Source organism: Coregonus lavaretus (genome assembly GCF_964263955.1).
Source record: "Coregonus lavaretus genome assembly, contig: HAP1_SCAFFOLD_926, whole genome shotgun sequence".
Classification (NCBI taxonomy): Eukaryota; Metazoa; Chordata; class Actinopteri; order Salmoniformes; family Salmonidae; genus Coregonus; species Coregonus lavaretus.
The window spans coordinates 98,365-120,000 of NW_028160270.1; the positions used below are offsets into that span (position 1 = coordinate 98,365).

At 46.1% G+C, this 21,636-nt stretch overlaps 2 protein-coding genes across 4 annotated transcripts in view; both read right to left on the reverse strand.

The window, feature by feature from the left end:
- The window catches only part of LOC311121958 (plexin-A2-like), a gene marked incomplete at its 3' end in the record, with an annotated part of 123,335 nt that overhangs the window by 97,155 nt on the left and 4,544 nt on the right, over positions 1–21,636 (reverse strand). Inside the window, exons 2-3 of the mRNA XM_084196386.1 lie at positions 13,917–14,006; positions 13,722–13,796 (exon numbers count right to left, since the gene is read on the reverse strand). The remainder of the gene's footprint in view (positions 1–13,721; positions 13,797–13,916; positions 14,007–21,636) is intronic.
- On the reverse strand, positions 15,984–17,566 carry LOC311121961 (uncharacterized protein). Of its 3 annotated transcripts, none has more exons than XM_084196392.1 (4): positions 16,704–17,566; positions 16,540–16,602; positions 16,401–16,466; positions 15,984–16,274 (listed from the first exon to the last, which is right to left on the reverse strand). In XM_084196392.1, the coding sequence occupies exons 1-4, from the start codon at positions 17,554–17,556 to the stop codon at positions 16,069–16,071; spliced, it is 1,188 nt and encodes a 395-aa protein (XP_084052518.1). In that variant the 5' UTR covers positions 17,557–17,566; the 3' UTR covers positions 15,984–16,068. The 3 variants fall into 3 exon arrangements, with proteins under 3 accessions (XP_084052518.1, XP_084052517.1, XP_084052519.1); XM_084196391.1 differs by having other exon boundaries at positions 15,984–16,277; XM_084196393.1 differs by lacking the exon at positions 16,540–16,602 and having other exon boundaries at positions 15,984–16,277.

Consider the following 21,636-nt stretch of genomic DNA (forward strand, 5'->3'; position numbering starts at 1 on the left):
ATACTGATCCAGACAGTTCTGTCCCAGTCTAGTTGATACCCTCCCTCCATATACTGATCCAGACAGTTCTGTCTCAGTCTAGTGGATACCCTCCCTCCATATACTGATCCAGACAGTTCTGTCCCAGTCTAGTCGTTACTCTCCATATACTGATCCAGACAGTTCTGTCCCAGTCTAGTCGTTACTCTCCATATACTGATCCAGACAGTTCTGTCCCAGTCTAGTCGTTACTCTCCATATACTGATCCAGACAGTTCTGTCCCAGTCTAGTCGTTACTCTCCATATACTGATCCAGACAGTTCTGTCTCAGTCTAGTCGTTACTCTCCATATACTGATCCAGACAGTTCTGTCTCAGTCTAGTCGTTACTCTCCATATACTGATCCAGGCAGTTCTGTCTCAGTCTAGTCGTTACTCTCCATATACTGATCCAGACAGTTCTGTCCCAGTCTAGTCGTTACACTCCATATACACAGTCTCCTGAGTGGCGCAGTGGTCTAAGGCACTGCATCGCAGTGCTAACTGTGCCACTAGAGATCCTGGTTCGAATCCAGGCTCTGTCGCAGCCGGCCGCGACCGGGAGACTCATGGGTGGCGCACAATTGGCCTAGCGTTGTCCAGGGTAGGGGAGGGAATGGCCGGCAGGGATGTAGCTCAGTTGATAGAGCATGGCGTTTGCAACGCCAGGGTTGTGGGTTCGATTCCCACGGGGGACCAGTATGAAAAAATAATAATTCACTAACTGTAAGTCGCTCTGGATAAGAGCGTCTGCTAAATGACTAAAATGTAAATGTAAATACTGATCCAGACAGTTCTGTCCCAGTCTAGTCGTTACTCTCCATATACTGATCCAGACAGTTCTGTCCCAGTCTAGTCGTTACTCTCCATATACTGATCCAGACAGTTCTGTCCCAGTCTAGTCGATACCCTCTCTCCATATACTGATCCAGACAGTTCTGTCTCAGTCTAGTCGATACCCTCCCTCCATATACTGGTCCAGACAGTTCTGTCTCAGTCTAGTCGTTACTCTCCATATACTGATCCAGGCAGTTCTGTCCCAGTCTAGTTGATACCCTCCCTCCATATACTGATCCAGACAGTTCTGTCTCAGTCTAGTCGATACCCTCTCTCCATATACTGATCCAGACAGTTCTGTCCCAGTCTAGTCGATACCCTCCCTCCATATACTGATCCAGACAGTTCTGTCTCAGTCTAGTTGATACCCTCCCTCCATATACTGATCCAGGCAGTTCTGTCTCAGTCTAGTCGATACCCTCCCTCCATATACTGATCCAGACAGTTCTGTCTCAGTCTAGTCGTTACTCTCCATATACTGATCCAGACAGTTCTGTCTCAGTCTAGTCGATACCCTCCCTCCATATACTGATCCAGACAGTTCTGTCTCAGTCTAGTCGATACACCTCATCCCATACTGATCCAGACAGTTCTGTCTCAGTCTAGTCGATACCCTCCCTCCATATACTGATCCAGACAGTTCTGTCTCAGTCTAGTCGATACCCTCCCTCCATATACTGATCCAGACAGTTCTGTCCCAGTCTAGTCGATACCCTCTCTCCATATACTGATCCAGACAGTTCTGTCCCAGTCTAGTTGATACCCTCTCTCCATATACTGATCCAGGCAGTTCTGTCTCAGTCTAGTCGATACCCTCCCCCCATATACTGATCCAGACAGTTCTGTCTCAGTCTTTACTCTCCATATACTGATCCAGACAGTTCTGTCCCAGTCTAGTTGATACCCTCTCTCCATATACTGATCCAGACAGTTCTGTCTCAGTCTAGTCGATACCCTCCCTCCATATACTGATCCAGACAGTTCTGTCTCAGTCTAGTCGATACACCTCATCCCATACTGATCCAGACAGTTCTGTCTCAGTCTAGTCGATACCCTCCCTCCATATACTGATCCAGACAGTTCTGTCTCAGTCTAGTTGATACCCTCTCTCCATATACTGATCCAGACAGTTCTGTCCCAGTCTAGTCGATACCCTCTCTCCATATACTGATCCAGACAGTTCTGTCCCAGTCTAGTTGATACCCTCTCTCCATATACTGATCCAGGCAGTTCTGTCCCAGTCTAGTTGATACCCTCTCTCCATATACTGATCCAGGCAGTTCTGTCTCAGTCTAGTCGATACCCTCTCACCATATACTGATCCAGACAGTTCTGTCTCAGTCTAGTCGATACACCTCATCCCATACTGATCCAGACAGTTCTGTCTCAGTCTAGTCGATACCCTCCCTCCATATACTGATCCAGGCAGTTCTGTCCCAGTCTAGTCGTTACTCTCCATATACTGATCCAGGCAGTTCTGTCTCAGTCTAGTCGATACCCTCTCTCCATATACTGATCCAGGCAGTTCTGTCTCAGTCTAGTCGATACCCTCCCTCCATATACTGATCCAGACAGTTCTGTCTCAGTCTAGTTGATACCCTCTCTCCATATACTGATACAGCCAGTTCTGTCCCAGTCTAGTCGATACCCTCCCTCCATATACTGATCCAGACAGTTCTGTCTCAGTCTAGTCGATACCCTCCCTCCATATACTGATCCAGGCAGTTCTGTCCCAGTCTAGTCGTTACTCTCCATATACTGATCCAGGCAGTTCTGTCTCAGTCTAGTCGATACCCTCTCTCCATACACTGATCCAGGCAGTTCTGTCTCAGTCTAGTCGATACCCTCCCTCCATATACTGATCCAGGCAGTTCTGTCTCAGTCTAGTTGATACCCTCCATATACTGATCCAGGCAGTTCTGTCCCAGTCTAGTTGATACCCTCCATATACTGATCCAGGCAGTTCTGTCTCAGTCTACTTGATACCCTCCATATACTGATCCAGGCAGTTCTGTCCCAGTCTAGTTGATACCCTCCCTCCATATACTGATCCAGACAGTTCTGTCCCAGTCTAGTTGATACCCTCCCCCCATATACTGATCCAGACAGTTCTGTCTCAGTCTAGTTGATACCCTCCCTCCATATACTGATCCAGACAGTTCTGTCTCAGTCTAGTCGATACCCTCCCTCCATATACTGATCCAGGCAGTTCTGTCTCAGTCTAGTCGATACACCTCATCCCATACTGATCCAGACAGTTCTGTCCCAGTCTAGTTGATACACCTCATCCCATACTGATCCAGGCAGTTCTGTCTCAGTCTAGTTGATACACCTCATCCCATACTGATCCAGGCAGTTCTGTCTCAGTCTAGTCGATACCCTCCCTCCATATACTGATCCAGACAGTTCTGTCTCAGTCTAGTCGATACCCTCCCTCCATATACTGATCCAGGCAGTTCTGTCCCAGTCTAGTCGTTACTCTCCATATACTGATCCAGGCAGTTCTGTCTCAGTCTAGTCGATACCCTCTCTCCATATACTGATCCAGGCAGTTCTGTCTCAGTCTAGTCGATACCCTCCCTCCATATACTGATCCAGGCAGTTCTGTCCCAGTCTAGTTGATACACCTCATCCCATACTGATCCAGACAGTTCTGTCTCAGTCTAGTTGATACACCTCATCCCATACTGATCCAGGCAGTTCTGTCCCAGTCTAGTTGATACACCTCATCCCATACTGATCCAGACAGTTCTGTCTCAGTCTAGTTGATACCCTCCCTCCATATACTGATCCAGGCAGTTCTGTCCCAGTCTAGTTGATACACCTCATCCCATACTGATCCAGGCAGTTCTGTCCCAGTCTAGTTGATACCCTCCATATACTGATCCAGACAGTTCTGTCTCAGTCTAGTCGATACACCTCATCCCATACTGATCCAGACAGTTCTGTCTCAGTCTAGTCGATACCCTCCCTCCATATACTGATCCAGGCAGTTCTGTCTCAGTCTAGTCGATACACCTCATCCCATACTGATCCAGACAGTTCTGTCTCAGTCTAGTTGATACCCTCTCTCCATATACTGATCCAGACAGTTCTGTCCCAGTCTAGTTGATACCTTCCCTCCATATACTGATCCAGACAGTTCTGTCCCAGTCTAGTCGATACCCTCCCTCCATATACTGATCCAGACAGTTCTGTCTCAGTCTAGTCGATACCCTCCCTCCATATACTGATCCAGACAGTTCTGTCCCAGTCTAGTCGATACACCTCATCCCATACTGATCCAGACAGTTCTGTCTCAGTCTAGTCGATACCCTCCCTCCATATACTGATCCAGGCAGTTCTGTCTCAGTCTAGTCGATACACCTCATCCCATACTGATCCAGACAGTTCTGTCTCAGTCTAGTCGATACCCTCCCTCCATATACTGATCCAGACAGTTCTGTCTCAGTCTAGTTGATACACCTCATCCCATACTGATCCAGACAGTTCTGTCTCAGTCTAGTCGATACCCTCCCTCCATATACTGATCCAGGCAGTTCTGTCTCAGTCTAGTCGATACCCTCCCTCCATATACTGATCCAGACAGTTCTGTCTCAGTCTAGTCGATACCCTCCCTCCATATACTGATCCAGGCAGTTCTGTCCCAGTCTAGTCGTTACTCTCCATATACTGATCCAGGCAGTTCTGTCTCAGTCTAGTCGATACCCTCTCTCCATATACTGATCCAGGCAGTTCTGTCCCAGTCTAGTCGATACCCTCCCTCCATATACTGATCCAGGCAGTTCTGTCCCAGTCTAGTTGATACACCTCATCCCATACTGATCCAGACAGTTCTGTCTCAGTCTAGTTGATACACCTCATCCCATACTGATCCAGGCAGTTCTGTCCCAGTCTAGTCGATACCCTCCCTCCATATACTGATCCAGGCAGTTCTGTCCCAGTCTAGTCGATACCCTCCCTCCATATACTGATCCAGGCAGTTCTGTCCCAGTCTAGTTGATACCCTCCCTCCATATACTGATCCAGACAGTTCTGTCTCAGTCTAGTCGATACCCTCTCTCCATATACTGATCCAGACAGTTCTGTCCCAGTCTAGTCGATACCCTCCCTCCATATACTGATCCAGACAGTTCTGTCTCAGTCTAGTTGATACCCTCCCTCCATATACTGATCCAGGCAGTTCTGTCTCAGTCTAGTCGATACCCTCCCTCCATATACTGATCCAGACAGTTCTGTCTCAGTCTAGTCGTTACTCTCCATATACTGATCCAGGCAGTTCTGTCCCAGTCTAGTTGATACCCTCCCTCCATATACTGATCCAGGCAGTTCTGTCCCAGTCTAGTTGATACCCTCCCTCCATATACTGATCCAGACAGTTCTGTCTCAGTCTAGTCGATACCCTCTCTCCATATACTGATCCAGACAGTTCTGTCCCAGTCTAGTCGATACCCTCCCTCCATATACTGATCCAGACAGTTCTGTCTCAGTCTAGTTGATACCCTCCCTCCATATACTGATCCAGGCAGTTCTGTCTCAGTCTAGTCGATACCCTCCCTCCATATACTGATCCAGACAGTTCTGTCTCAGTCTAGTCGTTACTCTCCATATACTGATCCAGACAGTTCTGTCTCAGTCTAGTCGATACCCTCCCTCCATATACTGATCCAGACAGTTCTGTCTCAGTCTAGTCGATACACCTCATCCCATACTGATCCAGACAGTTCTGTCTCAGTCTAGTCGATACCCTCCCTCCATATACTGATCCAGACAGTTCTGTCTCAGTCTAGTCGATACCCTCCCTCCATATACTGATCCAGACAGTTCTGTCCCAGTCTAGTCGATACCCTCTCTCCATATACTGATCCAGACAGTTCTGTCCCAGTCTAGTTGATACCCTCTCTCCATATACTGATCCAGGCAGTTCTGTCTCAGTCTAGTCGATACCCTCCCCCCATATACTGATCCAGACAGTTCTGTCTCAGTCTTTACTCTCCATATACTGATCCAGACAGTTCTGTCCCAGTCTAGTTGATACCCTCTCTCCATATACTGATCCAGACAGTTCTGTCTCAGTCTAGTCGATACCCTCCCTCCATATACTGATCCAGACAGTTCTGTCTCAGTCTAGTCGATACACCTCATCCCATACTGATCCAGACAGTTCTGTCTCAGTCTAGTCGATACCCTCCCTCCATATACTGATCCAGACAGTTCTGTCTCAGTCTAGTTGATACCCTCTCTCCATATACTGATCCAGACAGTTCTGTCCCAGTCTAGTCGATACCCTCTCTCCATATACTGATCCAGACAGTTCTGTCCCAGTCTAGTTGATACCCTCTCTCCATATACTGATCCAGGCAGTTCTGTCCCAGTCTAGTTGATACCCTCTCTCCATATACTGATCCAGGCAGTTCTGTCTCAGTCTAGTCGATACCCTCTCTCCATATACTGATCCAGACAGTTCTGTCTCAGTCTAGTCGATACACCTCATCCCATACTGATCCAGACAGTTCTGTCTCAGTCTAGTCGATACCCTCCCTCCATATACTGATCCAGGCAGTTCTGTCCCAGTCTAGTCGTTACTCTCCATATACTGATCCAGGCAGTTCTGTCTCAGTCTAGTCGATACCCTCTCTCCATATACTGATCCAGGCAGTTCTGTCTCAGTCTAGTCGATACCCTCCCTCCATATACTGATCCAGACAGTTCTGTCTCAGTCTAGTTGATACCCTCTCTCCATATACTGATACAGCCAGTTCTGTCCCAGTCTAGTCGATACCCTCCCTCCATATACTGATCCAGACAGTTCTGTCTCAGTCTAGTCGATACCCTCCCTCCATATACTGATCCAGACAGTTCTGTCTCAGTCTAGTCGATACCCTCCCTCCATATACTGATCCAGACAGTTCTGTCTCAGTCTAGTTGATACCCTCTCTCCATATACTGATACAGCCAGTTCTGTCCCAGTCTAGTCGATACCCTCCCTCCATATACTGATCCAGACAGTTCTGTCTCAGTCTAGTTGATACCCTCTCTCCATATACTGATCCAGGCAGTTCTGTCTCAGTCTAGTCGATACCCTCTCTCCATATACTGATCCAGGCAGTTCTGTCTCAGTCTAGTCGATACCCTCCCTCCATATACTGATCCAGGCAGTTCTGTCTCAGTCTAGTTGATACCCTCCATATACTGATCCAGGCAGTTCTGTCCCAGTCTAGTTGATACCCTCCATATACTGATCCAGGCAGTTCTGTCTCAGTCTACTTGATACCCTCCATATACTGATCCAGGCAGTTCTGTCCCAGTCTAGTTGATACCCTCCCTCCATATACTGATCCAGACAGTTCTGTCCCAGTCTAGTTGATACCCACCCCCCATATACTGATCCAGACAGTTCTGTCTCAGTCTAGTTGATACCCTCCCTCCATATACTGATCCAGACAGTTCTGTCTCAGTCTAGTCGATACCCTCCCTCCATATACTGATCCAGGCAGTTCTGTCTCAGTCTAGTCGATACACCTCATCCCATACTGATCCAGACAGTTCTGTCCCAGTCTAGTTGATACACCTCATCCCATACTGATCCAGGCAGTTCTGTCTCAGTCTAGTTGATACACCTCATCCCATACTGATCCAGGCAGTTCTGTCTCAGTCTAGTCGATACCCTCCCTCCATATACTGATCCAGACAGTTCTGTCTCAGTCTAGTCGATACCCTCCCTCCATATACTGATCCAGGCAGTTCTGTCCCAGTCTAGTCGTTACTCTCCATATACTGATCCAGGCAGTTCTGTCTCAGTCTAGTCGATACCCTCTCTCCATATACTGATCCAGGCAGTTCTGTCTCAGTCTAGTCGATACCCTCCCTCCATATACTGATCCAGGCAGTTCTGTCCCAGTCTAGTTGATACACCTCATCCCATACTGATCCAGACAGTTCTGTCTCAGTCTAGTTGATACACCTCATCCCATACTGATCCAGGCAGTTCTGTCCCAGTCTAGTTGATACACCTCATCCCATACTGATCCAGACAGTTCTGTCTCAGTCTAGTTGATACCCTCCCTCCATATACTGATCCAGGCAGTTCTGTCCCAGTCTAGTTGATACACCTCATCCCATTCTGATCCAGGCAGTTCTGTCCCAGTCTAGTTGATACCCTCCATATACTGATCCAGACAGTTCTGTCTCAGTCTAGTCGATACACCTCATCCCATACTGATCCAGACAGTTCTGTCTCAGTCTAGTCGATACCCTCCCTCCATATACTGATCCAGGCAGTTCTGTCTCAGTCTAGTCGATACACCTCATCCCATACTGATCCAGACAGTTCTGTCTCAGTCTAGTTGATACCCTCTCTCCATATACTGATCCAGACAGTTCTGTCCCAGTCTAGTTGATACCCTCCCTCCATATACTGATCCAGACAGTTCTGTCCCAGTCTAGTCGATACCCTCCCTCCATATACTGATCCAGACAGTTCTGTCTCAGTCTAGTCGATACCCTCCCTCCATATACTGATCCAGACAGTTCTGTCCCAGTCTAGTCGATACACCTCATCCCATACTGATCCAGACAGTTCTGTCTCAGTCTAGTCGATACCCTCCCTCCATATACTGATCCAGGCAGTTCTGTCTCAGTCTAGTCGATACACCTCATCCCATACTGATCCAGACAGTTCTGTCTCAGTCTAGTCGATACCCTCCCTCCATATACTGATCCAGACAGTTCTGTCTCAGTCTAGTTGATACACCTCATCCCATACTGATCCAGACAGTTCTGTCTCAGTCTAGTCGATACCCTCCCTCCATATACTGATCCAGGCAGTTCTGTCTCAGTCTAGTCGATACCCTCCCTCCATATACTGATCCAGACAGTTCTGTCTCAGTCTAGTCGATACCCTCCCTCCATATACTGATCCAGGCAGTTCTTTCCCAGTCTAGTCGTTACTCTCCATATACTGATCCAGGCAGTTCTGTCTCAGTCTAGTCGATACCCTCTCTCCATATACTGATCCAGGCAGTTCTGTCCCAGTCTAGTCGATACCCTCCCTCCATATACTGATCCAGGCAGTTCTGTCCCAGTCTAGTTGATACACCTCATCCCATACTGATCCAGACAGTTCTGTCTCAGTCTAGTTGATACACCTCATCCCATACTGATCCAGGCAGTTCTGTCCCAGTCTAGTCGATACCCTCCCTCCATATACTGATCCAGGCAGTTCTGTCCCAGTCTAGTCGATACCCTCCCTCCATATACTGATCCAGACAGTTCTGTCTCAGTCTAGTCGATACCCTCCCTCCATATACTGATCCAGACAGTTCTGTCTCAGTCTAGTCGATACCCTCCCTCCATATACTGATCCAGACAGTTCTGTCCCAGTCTAGTCGATACCCTCCCTCCATATACTGATCCAGACAGTTCTGTCTCAGTCTAGTCGATACCCTCCCTCCATATACTGATCCACACAGTTCTGTCCCAGTCTAGTCGATACCCTCCCTCCATATACTGATCCAGACAGTTCTGTCTCAGTCTAGTCGATACCCTCCCTCCATATACTGATCCAGGCAGTTCTGTCCCAGTCTAGTCGTTACTCTCCATATACTGATCCAGGCAGTTCTGTCTCAGTCTAGTCGATACCCTCTCTCCATATACTGATCCAGGCAGTTCTGTCCCAGTCTAGTTGATACCCTCCCTCCATATACTGATCCAGACAGTTCTGTCTCAGTCTAGTTGATACACCTCATCCCATACTGATCCAGACAGTTCTGTCTCAGTCTAGTCGATACACCTCATCCCATACTGATCCAGGCAGTTCTGTCCCAGTCTAGTTGATACACCTCATCCCATACTGATCCAGGCAGTTCTGTCTCAGTCTAGTCGATACACCTCATCCCATACTGATCCAGACAGTTCTGTCTCAGTCTAGTTGATACCCTCTCTCCATATACTGATCCAGACAGTTCTGTCTCAGTCTAGTTGATACCCTCCCTCCATATACTGATCCAGGCAGTTCTGTCTCAGTCTAGTTGATACCCTCTCTCCATATACTGATCCAGACAGTTCTGTCTCAGTCTAGTTGATACCCTCCCTCCATATACTGATCCAGACAGTTCTGTCTCAGTCTAGTTGATACCCTCTCTCCATATACTGATCCAGACAGTTCTGTCCCAGTCTAGTCGATACCCTCCCTCCATATACTGAACAGACAGTTCTGTCTCAGTCTAGTTGATACACCTCATCCCATACTGATCCAGACAGTTCTGTCTCAGTCTAGTTGATACCCTCCCTCCATATACTGATCCAGGCAGTTCTGTCCCAGTCTAGTTGATACACCTCATCCCATACTGATCCAGACAGTTCTGTCTCAGTCTAGTTGATACACCTCATCCCATACTGATCCAGGCAGTTCTGTCCCAGTCTAGTCGATACCCTCCCTCCATATACTGATCCAGACAGTTCTGTCTCAGTCTAGTCGATACCCTCCCTCCATATACTGATCCAGGCAGTTCTGTCCCAGTCTAGTTGATACACCTCATCCCATATACTGATCCAGGCAGTTCTGTCCCAGTCTAGTTGATACCCTCCATATACTGATCCAGACAGTTCTGTCTCAGTCTAGTCGATACACCTCATCCCATACTGATCCAGGCAGTTCTGTCCCAGTCTAGTCGATACCCTCTCTCCATATACTGATCCAGGCAGTTCTGTCTCAGTCTAGTCGATACACCTCATCCCATACTGATCCAGACAGTTCTGTCTCAGTCTAGTTGATACCCTCTCTCCATATACTGATCCAGACAGTTCTGTCCCAGTCTAGTTGATACCCTCCCTCCATATACTGATCCAGACAGTTCTGTCCCAGTCTAGTTGATACACCTCATCCCATACTGATCCAGCCAGTTCTGTCCCAGTCTAGTTGATACACCTCATCCCATACTGATCCAGGCAGTTCTGTCCCAGTCTAGTCGATACCCTCCCTCCATATACTGATCCAGACAGTTCTGTCTCAGTCTAGTCGTTACTCTCCATATACTGATCCAGACAGTTCTGTCCCAGTCTAGTCGTTACTCTCCATATACTGATCCAGACAGTTCTGTCCCAGTCTAGTCGTTACTCTCCATATACTGATCCAGACAGTTCTGTCTCAGTCTAGTCGATACCCTCCCTCCATATACTGATCCAGACAGTTCTGTCTCAGTCTAGTCGATACCCTCTCTCCATATACTGATCCAGACAGTTCTGTCTCAGTCTAGTTGATACCCTCCCTCCATATACTGATCCAGGCAGTTCTGTCTCAGTCTAGTCGATACACCTCATCCCATACTGATCCAGGCAGTTCTGTCTCAGTCTAGTTGATACTCTCCATATACTGATCCAGACAGTTCTGTCTCAGTCTAGTCGATACACCTCATCCCATACTGATCCAGGCAGTTCTGTCTCAGTCTAGTCGATACACCTCATCCCATACTGATCCAGGCAGTTCTGTCCCAGTCTAGTTTATACTCTCCATATACTGATCCAGGCAGTTCTGTCTCAGTCTAGTCGATACCCTCCCTCCATATACTGATCCAGGCAGTTCTGTCCCAGTCTAGTCGATACACCTCATCCCATACTGATCCAGGCAGTTCTGTCCCAGTCTAGTTGATACTCTCCATATACTGATCCAGGCAGTTCTGTCCCAGTCTAGTTGATACACCTCATCCCATACTGATCCAGGCAGTTCTGTCCCAGTCTAGTCGTTACTCTCCATATACTGATCCAGACAGTTCTGTCTCAGTCTAGTTGATACCCTCTCTCCATATACTGATCCAGACAGTTCTGTCCCAGTCTAGTCGATACACCTCATCCCATACTGATCCAGACAACAGAATAAGAGTATTCTGGGTCCCATTTTAGACAGGCAACTGATAAGACACATGATCACTGTACTGAGTAGAAATATATGACTCCATCCCATATACTTCTCTAGCTGACAGGAGGCTATTGTGATTGATCACTGCCATGAAGGCATCAGTTCCTTATCATAAAAGCAGATTACACAGACTGTAAACATATTCTCCAGCAATCAATGTGGACCAGTTAAACACTCAACACCCTATAAACTAAAGCATCAATGCAGCCTCTCAGTCTGAGATAACTGTCTCCCTGATGAACAACAGAGAGGAAGGAGTCCCAGACTAGTTTGACATTCCAGAGGTCCATTTGAACCCCAGTGAGTCAGAGAGGAAGGAGTCCCAGACTAGTTTGACATCCCAGAGGTCCATTTGAACCCCAGTGAGTCAGAGAGGAAGGAGTCCCAGACTAGTTTGACATTCCAGAGGTCCATTTGAACCCCAGTGAGTCAGAGAGGAAGGAGTCCCAGACTAGTTTGACATTCCAGAGGTCCATTTGAACCCCAGTGAGTCAGAGAGGAAGGAGTCCCAGACTAGTTTGACATCCCAGAGGTCCATTTGAACCCCAGTGAGTCAGAGAGGAAGGAGTCCCAGACTAGTTTGACATTCCAGAGGTCCATTTGAACCCCAGTGAGTCAGAGAGGAAGGAGTCCCAGACTAGTTTGACATTCCAGAGGTCCATTTGAACCCCAGTGAGTCAGAGAGGAAGGAGTCCCAGACTAGTTTGACATCCCAGAGGTCCATTTGAACCCCAGTGAGTCAGAGAGGAAGGAGTCCCAGACTAGTTTGACATTCCAGAGGTCCATTTGAACCCCAGTGAGTCAGAGAGGAAGGAGTCCCAGACTAGTTTGACATCCCAGAGGTCCATTTGAACCCCAGTGAGTCAGAGAGGAAGGAGTCCCAGACTAGTTTGACATTCCAGAGGTCCATTTGAACCCCAGTGAGTCAGAGAGGAAGGAGTCCCAGACTAGTTTGACATTCCAGAGGTCCATTTGAACCCCAGTGAGTCAGAGAGGAAGGAGTCCCAGACTAGTTTGACATCCCAGAGGTCCATTTGAACCCCAGTGAGTCAGAGAGGAAGGAGTCCCAGACTAGTTTGACATCCCAGAGGTCCATTTGAACCCCAGTGAGTCAGAGAGGAAGGAGTCCCAGACTAGTTTGACATCCCAGAGGTCCATTTGAACCCCAGTGAGTCAGAGAGGAAGTCAAGAGGTGACTGAATGTTCTAACATTCTAACTAAGATAAACACCAATCTCTCTCTATGACTCAGACTTCCTCACAGACAGATAGACCCCCTGACAATTCTCCCCAAAGCTGTGTGACATGTCTTCAAAACCAAGGGGACCTGCTAGCCAATCATAGCTCACCATTTATGTTTAAAATAAGTAAATGACAGTGCATTTGTATTCTAGTTTAGCAGATGCTCTTATCTAGAGTGACAATCAGTTCATTCAACTAAAGTAGGTAAAACAGTATATCAACAGGAAAAACAACAGAACCAAGACAAAAGCCTTTATATTTTTTGAGAGCATCTACTGTATGTAGTACTTAGTTGATGAAAGCGACAACCAATAGTGAAACTAGTGTAAATCTAACTATGTGGAGAAGAATCCAGAGGCAACACCTACACAACTTCTATACCAGTAGTTTGGCTGCTAACAACACATGAAGAGTAACTATTCCTTCCTTAGAAATGAACTAATATCCACTATTCTAGGAGTAAACTAAGATATACTGCAATTGGAAATTCACAACATCAAATATTTAACTTAATTAAAATATGAGACTAGAAAATATTATGGAAACTGAAAAGTCTGGGATATAATGTCCATTGAGGGTCTTAACGGTTTTCATCTGTCTGCTTCACGCAAACAATAACTTGATTAACTAAAGTTGAGCCAAAGACGTGTGGTTTCTATATCAGCAGGGTACAGGCAACAAAGACAGCCAGCTGTCAAGTCACTTCATACCTCTTTCATGGTGAAAACGTCTTTGTCTGCACCTGCCTGCTGTAATAAGATGTGCAGTTTCTCTTTTGGTCGTACCTGGGAAAAAATAGCACATAAAACAAAAACGTTATTTTAGATTCAATGTCATTGTAAACAAATATGATGTAAAATGTGTGATAGAGAGAGAGAGGGAGAGCTATTTAAGTTAATACTTACAAGTTTCTCATTGTCCAACGTATTTATTTGGGAACCAGTTCTATGCCATTCTGACATTCTCTCACAATTCTCTGCCATTCTGTCTTTCACCTGTTGAAGAGTAGAGCAAAAAATACATTTAAAATGTCAAAGTTAACATGCAATGCCTTATAAAAGTATACAATTACATACACGTCAAGACAAGCTTTGGAAGACAGAAACAAGCTTACCTATCTAAATAAATAGAAGTACTAAAGAGTAGACGTCCCTTATACACACACACACACATCTCTATAATACACCCTTCATATTCTGTACATAAAGTGCTTCAGCTCGGATGCTAGCAGTAGGAACCACTTCCCCGTTTCCCCGGGATTTAAATAGGCTCGGAAAGACATGTCAGGGCTAGCATTGCTCCGGCTGTTGACGCCGGTGTAGGGCTAGCAGTAGGAACCACTTCCCCGTCTCCCCGGGATTTAAATAGGCTCGGAAAGACATGTCAGGGCTAGCATTGCTCCGGCTGTTGACGCCGGTGTAGGGCTAGCAGTAGGAACCACTTCCCCGTCTCCCCGGGATTTAAATAGGCTCGGAAAGACATGTCAGGGCTAGCATTGCTCCGGCTGTTGACGCCGGTGTAGGGCTGAAGCCAGATTACTAACCTCCCTTGACATGTCGAAGCATGACGAGCACACCGCTTTGAGTCACCCACCTAGCGGCCACCCTGCGTCTGTGCACCCCCCTCCACCCTTAGTGCCGAGTTGGATATGCCCGGCATGTCCCAGTTTACTACAGCTCCGCATTATGTAATAATCAGCTGTCAGACTGATGTGGGCAGGTTTGGAGGAAGGGTGTCTCGAATGGTTGCTTTGTAGCTTCCTGGACTCTTATCTTCCATTTTGTTTTCGATCTTAAAAAATTAGTGTAGGAAATAGGGATTTGGTTAAAGAATCTGGCAATGTCTGTATATATATTTATTTTTTAAAGAAGTGAATGTCCAGGGTTTTCAATAACAAAATCTGGTCACTTATTTCCTTTCACATATTTCTTATTTTCATCCAAATTATTCCAACGGAAAAAATGGTATTTGGGTAAGAAAGGGCTATAAAAAACTGATGCAACTTAAATATATTAATTTAATGAGGGGATTTAATTAAATATTTTAGCACACATGCAGGCTTATAGCTTGACAAAACAGATGAAAAGGAACTGGCTTTTCTAGCTAGCTTGTAAACCAATTCAAGTTACACTAGCAATTTTATTTTCCAATGCATGTAACATTGGGTTAACCACAGTGTATTGATGTATTCTGAATCAAAGACATGTTTACCAATTATGCTAAACTTATTAGCTAGCTTGCCAACATAGCTAGCATCGTTAGCATCGCTAGCACGCTAACCCTTAGCTAGCACGCTAACCCTTAGCTAGCACGCTAACCCTTAGCTAGCACGCTAACCCTTAGCTAGCAGTAAATAAGTATAGCGTAGAATCCCGTATTATCGGCATATTCAACAGCGTTTAAGAAATATATTACCTTCAACAGTGTTATCTTGTGATCAAGCCTTCAATGTTTTGTGATTATTGGTGTCGTAAAAATGTTAGCTAACGGGTTAGCAATTAGCAAGTTTGACATTTCATTGGAAATACTACTGTTGTCAGCTTTTGATAAGCTGTTTAGCAAAAAAATACGTCCCGTATTATCGGCATACGGCCCCCAGTTATTGGCCACCTTACTATTTTGTTCAATTACAAGATATATCCGTTTAATTTTGTTGAAAAAAGAGACACCAACCACGTACCCGAAGTGTTTACTAGATAGTTGACTAGTTGGCTAGTCTTCAGGTAAAAAATAATGACTTGCCTGTCAACTTTTCATTGCGTAGCCCGGTGCGCCCTCTTGTGGACTCATAAAAAATGGTTCTTCACCAACATATTCCATGTTGTAACCAAATGAAATATGAGTATTAATAATTTACATCAAATACACTTTAATTTCAGTTATGTGCATTAACATAAAACAATGAAAACACTGTTGGAGTTTGTGTTGCAGAGGTGCACTTGGAAAGTAAAGGAAGAAATACACAAGATGGGTTCAATAAATATATATATTATATTTTAGACATTTATTTTTTTGAACAAATAAATAATTTCATATGAACACAAACAAAACAAACAATTAAATCTCGACCTCCATCCCTATATTGTCACAAAAATCACAATAAAAATCCAGCTCCACCGCTACCTCTGGATCCCACTGCACACACCTGCAGTGGAACCAGTGCTGGCAAAAGTCACAGCACACCCATGGCACCTCGGATCTACACTCCTGAGAGGAGCTTGCAGGCGGATCACGCTCCCCGCAGCGAGCACAGCAGGTGGTGTCTTCTTTTATAAAAAATTAAATAATAATACAAATTGATTAATATGGTTTTGTAAAATGTAGAAGTTCTTCAACAACAATAGTAATTGATACAACTGAGAGAGCGAGAAAAACAGATTATGAAGTACCTGAGAGTGGTGCCATGGGTGGTGTGACAGATGTGACCGGTGTAGCTTTTCTCTTCCTTTTCTGTGCTGCAGTTTGAGAAAAAGTGGTGTTAGAGAGCATGTTGCATGAAAACCCTTTTCAACTTTTTTACATCAATACCTCTGGAGGAAGCTGCAGAGGTTTTGGAGGAGGCGGAGATGACTTGAGGGCTGGTGCTATTTACTGTAGATATATAAAGATATATATATATATTTTTTTTACATTGCTGTTTTATAAAACAGATAACAAACAGTCATTTTTTCGTAATTTTAACATGTGTTTACCTGTGGAGGTGGTGGTATTCAAATTTCGGGGGGCAGGGACATCAGACGAGGCTGCTATGGTGGTGTGACCAGGGGAGACGGAGGAGGCAGTTGGTCCAGAGGAGGCCGTGTTGGTGGTGACAGACATGGGGGGTGGTGTGCATCGTGGTGGTGGTGGACAAAACCGCCGACGATGGCTTGGAGGAGCTGGTGTTTGTAATGGTGGGGTTGAGGGGCCGACGATGGTGTGGCCGGGGGAGTAGGCATGTGGCCTTCTTCTGCAGCTGGGGACTCCGGCGGCTCCTACAGGTGTTGCACACTGGGAGGCACTGGCAGTGGTGATGCAGCTGTCAGGAGTGGTTCCAGCAGGGGGTCCAGCAGAGGCGATGGCGTCAATGGTCTCATCCATGGCAGCCCTCTCCTGTGCCCTCTGTGTTCTGAGGGCTGCCCGACGCTCTTTCTCCTCTGCCTCGGCCCTCTCCTTCTCACCCCTCTCCTGCCACTGGCGCGTGTATTCCTCCCCGGTGAGGCATGTGGCGACCACAGGGAGTCTTCTGTATCGGTCCAGCCGATACTTCAGGACAGTAAGGATGTGCCCCAGGTCCTTCGCTATCAGCCCACCCTCTATTAGGGGGTGCTCTTCTAGAGCTAGGGATAGGACTGGAGCAGCGGCTGGGACTGGGGCAGGGGCTGAGGGTCCTCCTGTGGTCGCTGGGGAGGAGGTGCTGATGGATGGCACAGTGCTGCTGGTTCCAGTAGAGGCGGTGTTGGGACCCGGTAGGGTCCGAGACGGCATTAAACGGGACCCATCAATGGCTGAAGGGTCAAAAGGGAAGAGGCCACACTTCTTAAACCCTTCCACCACATAGCGCATGTCCTTGCATCGCTGGTACGGGTAGCGGAATACTCTGGCAAATTCTGATTTGTTTACCATGTAGGAGTGGTCAAAATGGCTAAGGTCTCCAGCTACCTTGGAGAACTCAGCCTTTAAAGGGCCAAAGTATGCCACGTCCAGCGGCTGCAGGACATGGGTGCAGTGTGGTGGAAGACAAAGAAGTATAACCCCTTCCCTTAGTGCCACCGCGAGCACTTCCGGGTCCATGTGGCTCTTGTGCCCATCAAAGAGGAGAAGGAGAGGGCGCTCTTTCACTGCATACTTAATGAAGTGCTGAAACCACTTCCTGAACAGGTCCCCGTCAATGTAGCCACTGCTTGACCGTCCATACAAGGCTTGGGGGGGGCCTCCCAGTGTGTAGTGGCCACCGGGGAAACACTTGGGGTAGATGATAAACGGGGGGATGTCCTCCCCAGTTGCATTGAAGCAGGCCAGCACTGTGATGTGCTCCTTGGTCCCCGGAGCCTGCTGGTACACGTGTTTTGCGCCCCGGGGAGCCAGCACTTTGTGCCTGCTCTGGTCGCTACGAAACCCAGACTCATCGCAGTTATAGATTTGTCTGGGTTTCTCCCTCAACCCACTCTCCTCCAAGTGCTTCTCATAAGAAGTGAAGAAGGTGTCCATCGTCGGACGTGTGGCACACTCAGCTCTCCCCCTGTCCAGGGTGTCCGGCCTCCTCATGCTTAGGTTCTTGTGCCTCCTCCTGAACATTTCCCACCACCTCTTCCCCAGTGGTGGGATTGTTTCCCCTGGGTGCCGAAACCTACAATAGAATAGAATATATAATTGTCCATCCAGGATGAAAATGTTTGTTTTGGCATCACCATACACATCCACATTTACATCACACACATTGATAACAGTCAGTCCAGCATTCTACATACATAAACACATAGAACACCAAATACCTGCGGATTTTGTCTGTGTATTTCATCAGCCTCTGTCTGGTGAAGGGGAACCCATGGCTGGCGCAGTAGATACAGTACTGCACCAGAGACTTTTCATCCTCTGGTGCAAGCAATGTGGGTGGTCCACTGCGACAACCATGGGTCACCCGGCCGCTCAGCCTGTCCGCCAGGGTCTGCCGAGGTACACCATGCACCTTGGTAGATAAGAAAAGAAAACTGTTACTAGCAGATAAAATTCACATACACATGGTAATCTCCTAAAAACAAAAGATGCCTAACCTTGGCAGCCTGGCGGATAGCCATCCCTGCCCCGCAGTCCTCCATGGCATGGAACATGTCCACCTCACTCCATTGCTTCCTCTTGACTTTCTCCATGCTGCAGTGGTAAATACATGTAGCTAAATAACTTGGCATACTATACACATTTTAGAAAGATAACTCAATCTGAATATGTATAAACATTTACATTTCAAAGCTAAGGCATTGAAAGGTGAGTGGAACAAAAAGCTTACAGCACCTGTTATTCCCAGGCGGTCTCCTATCCAAGTACTAACCAGGCCCAATCCTGCTTTGCTTCCGAGATCAGACGAGATCAGGCATATTCAGGATGGTATGGCCGTAAGCGCAGGTACAACTCCTAGTACACTATATAAAAACATTAACAAAATTTACCATCGATTCAAATTTCCGTGTAACTTAATGAACCGACTAAAAACAAAGGCTGAATGTACTGCCTATATTTTGAGGGAAACGCACTGTCTATTATTTAAATTGACCAGGGCAGGGCAGCACATACAAACTGTATTTAGTCCAATAAAAATACAGGATATTATTAGGGTGATAAATAAAAGGCAGTTGCTCCATGATACATGTATTTTGAGGGAAACGCACTGACTATTATTTAATTTGATCAGGGCATGACAGGGCAGCACATACAAACTGCATTTAGTCCAATAAAATACATGATATTATTAGGGTGATAAATAAAAGGCAGTTGCTCCATGACACAAGAGCACTTTCTAGTGGAACAAAAAGCTTACAGCACCTGGTATTCCCAGGAGGTCTCCAATCCAAGTACTAACCAGGCCCAATCCTGCGTAGGTTCCGAGATCAGACGAGATCTGGTGTATTCAGGCTGGTATGGCCGTAAGCGAGTAAACAACTCTTGGTACACTATATAAAGACATTAACAAAATTTACCAGCGATTCGAATTTCCGTGCATCTTAATGAACCGACTAATAACAAAGGCTGAATGTACTGCCTATATTTTGAGGGAAACGCTTTGTCTATTATTTAATTTGACCAGGGCAGGGCAGCACATACAAACTGCATTTAGTCAAATAAAAATACATGATATTATTAGGGTGATAAATAAAAGGCAGTTGCTCCATGATACATGTATTTTGAGGGAAACGCACTGACCATTATTTAATTTGATCAGGGCAGGGCAGGGCAGCACATACAAACTGCATTTAGTCCAATAAAAGACATGATATTATTAGGGTGATAAATAAAAGGCAGTTGCTCCATGACACAAGAGCACTCTCTAGTGGAACAAAAAGCTTACAGCACCTGGTATTCCCAGGCCGTCTCCCATCCAAGTACTAACCAGGCCCGACCCTGCTTAGCTTCCGAGATCAGACGAGATCGGGCGTATTCAGGCTGGTATGGCCGTAAGCGAGGGAACAACTCTTGGTACACTATATAAAGTCAATGTGTCACTCACTCTGAAAGAGACACAGAAAAGTCTCCACTTTATGACACAGACTGAAGAAGCTCAAACCTTGCTTACATTTCCAAGATATATATATATATTTGAGTCCAGTGGGGGGGGGGCATATCCTATGTTGATTTATGACAAGTTCATGGACTAGGGCCCTATAAAATAGGCGTTGCGGACCGAATCACGGAATCCAGACATTAAACCGAAATTCAACAATATTCAAACATTTATTGAACTTAGTAGGAAATCAACTAAATCTATTCAACTTGTTAGAAAACGCATTCATTTGCCCAAGTCAATCATAAGACATGAACAAAATGCATCAGTGATTGGTATTTCCATGAACTTTCTAAAAGGGCACAGGAATGCCCCTGTCTGTGTGCATGTGTGCGGTGCGCGAGTATGTCTACACTTTGTGTAGCCGTTAGCGATGATGCTAATGATAACCTTCTTCTGGTAGGGAAGGAATGGCTTTCCCCCAAAACCTTCGCAAGTAAATATTAACTACAAAGTAGCCTGCCTGGCAGAATTATACTGTGATCATTTGCATCACTCCAGTGGTCATTTGTTCTACAGCAACACCGCTTAACCAAACAAAGGTCTCTTCCTGGTGCACGCTTGCATTTAAGGGTAACTACACCCCAAAATCTAAATGTCTTACATTTTTCCCAGACCTCAAAAATGGTCACCTGATAGGGTTTAAACATTGTTGTGGACATAGAACATCCAATTGTGCTGTTTTGCTATTAAAAAGGTGTACTTTTGAGAGCAAAAAACCTGCCAAAACAAGGACAAACGGTCAACGGGGAAATCTAAACGGAGAAAAGGGAACTTGGGAATTAACGGAATCAGGCAAAACATTGAAGGGATTTTATAGTGCCCTAATGGACTACAGACATTGACAGTCTCCTAGACTAAAACAAAGGCTGCATGTACTGCCTACATTTGGAGGAAAACGCAATGTCCATTATTTGATTTGATCAGGTCAGGGCAGGGCAGCACACACAAACTGCATTTAGTCCAATAACAATCCATGATATTATTAGGGTGATAAATAAAAGGCAGTTGCTCCATGACACAAGAGCACGCTCTACTGGGACAAAAAGCTTACAGCACCTGGTATTCCCAGGCCGTCTCCCATCCAAGTACTAACCAGGCCCGACCCTGCTTAGCTTCCGAGATCAGACGAGATCGGGCGTATTCAGGCTGGTATGGCCGTAAGCGAGGAAACAACTCTTGGTACACTATATAAAGTCAATGTGTCACTCACTCTGAAAGAGACACAGAAAAGTCTCCACTTTATGACACAGACTGAAGAAGCTCAAACCTTGCTTACATTTCCAAGATATATATATATATTTGAGTCCAGTGGGGGGGGGGGCATATCCTATGTTGATTTATGACAAGTTCATGGACTAGGGCCCTAT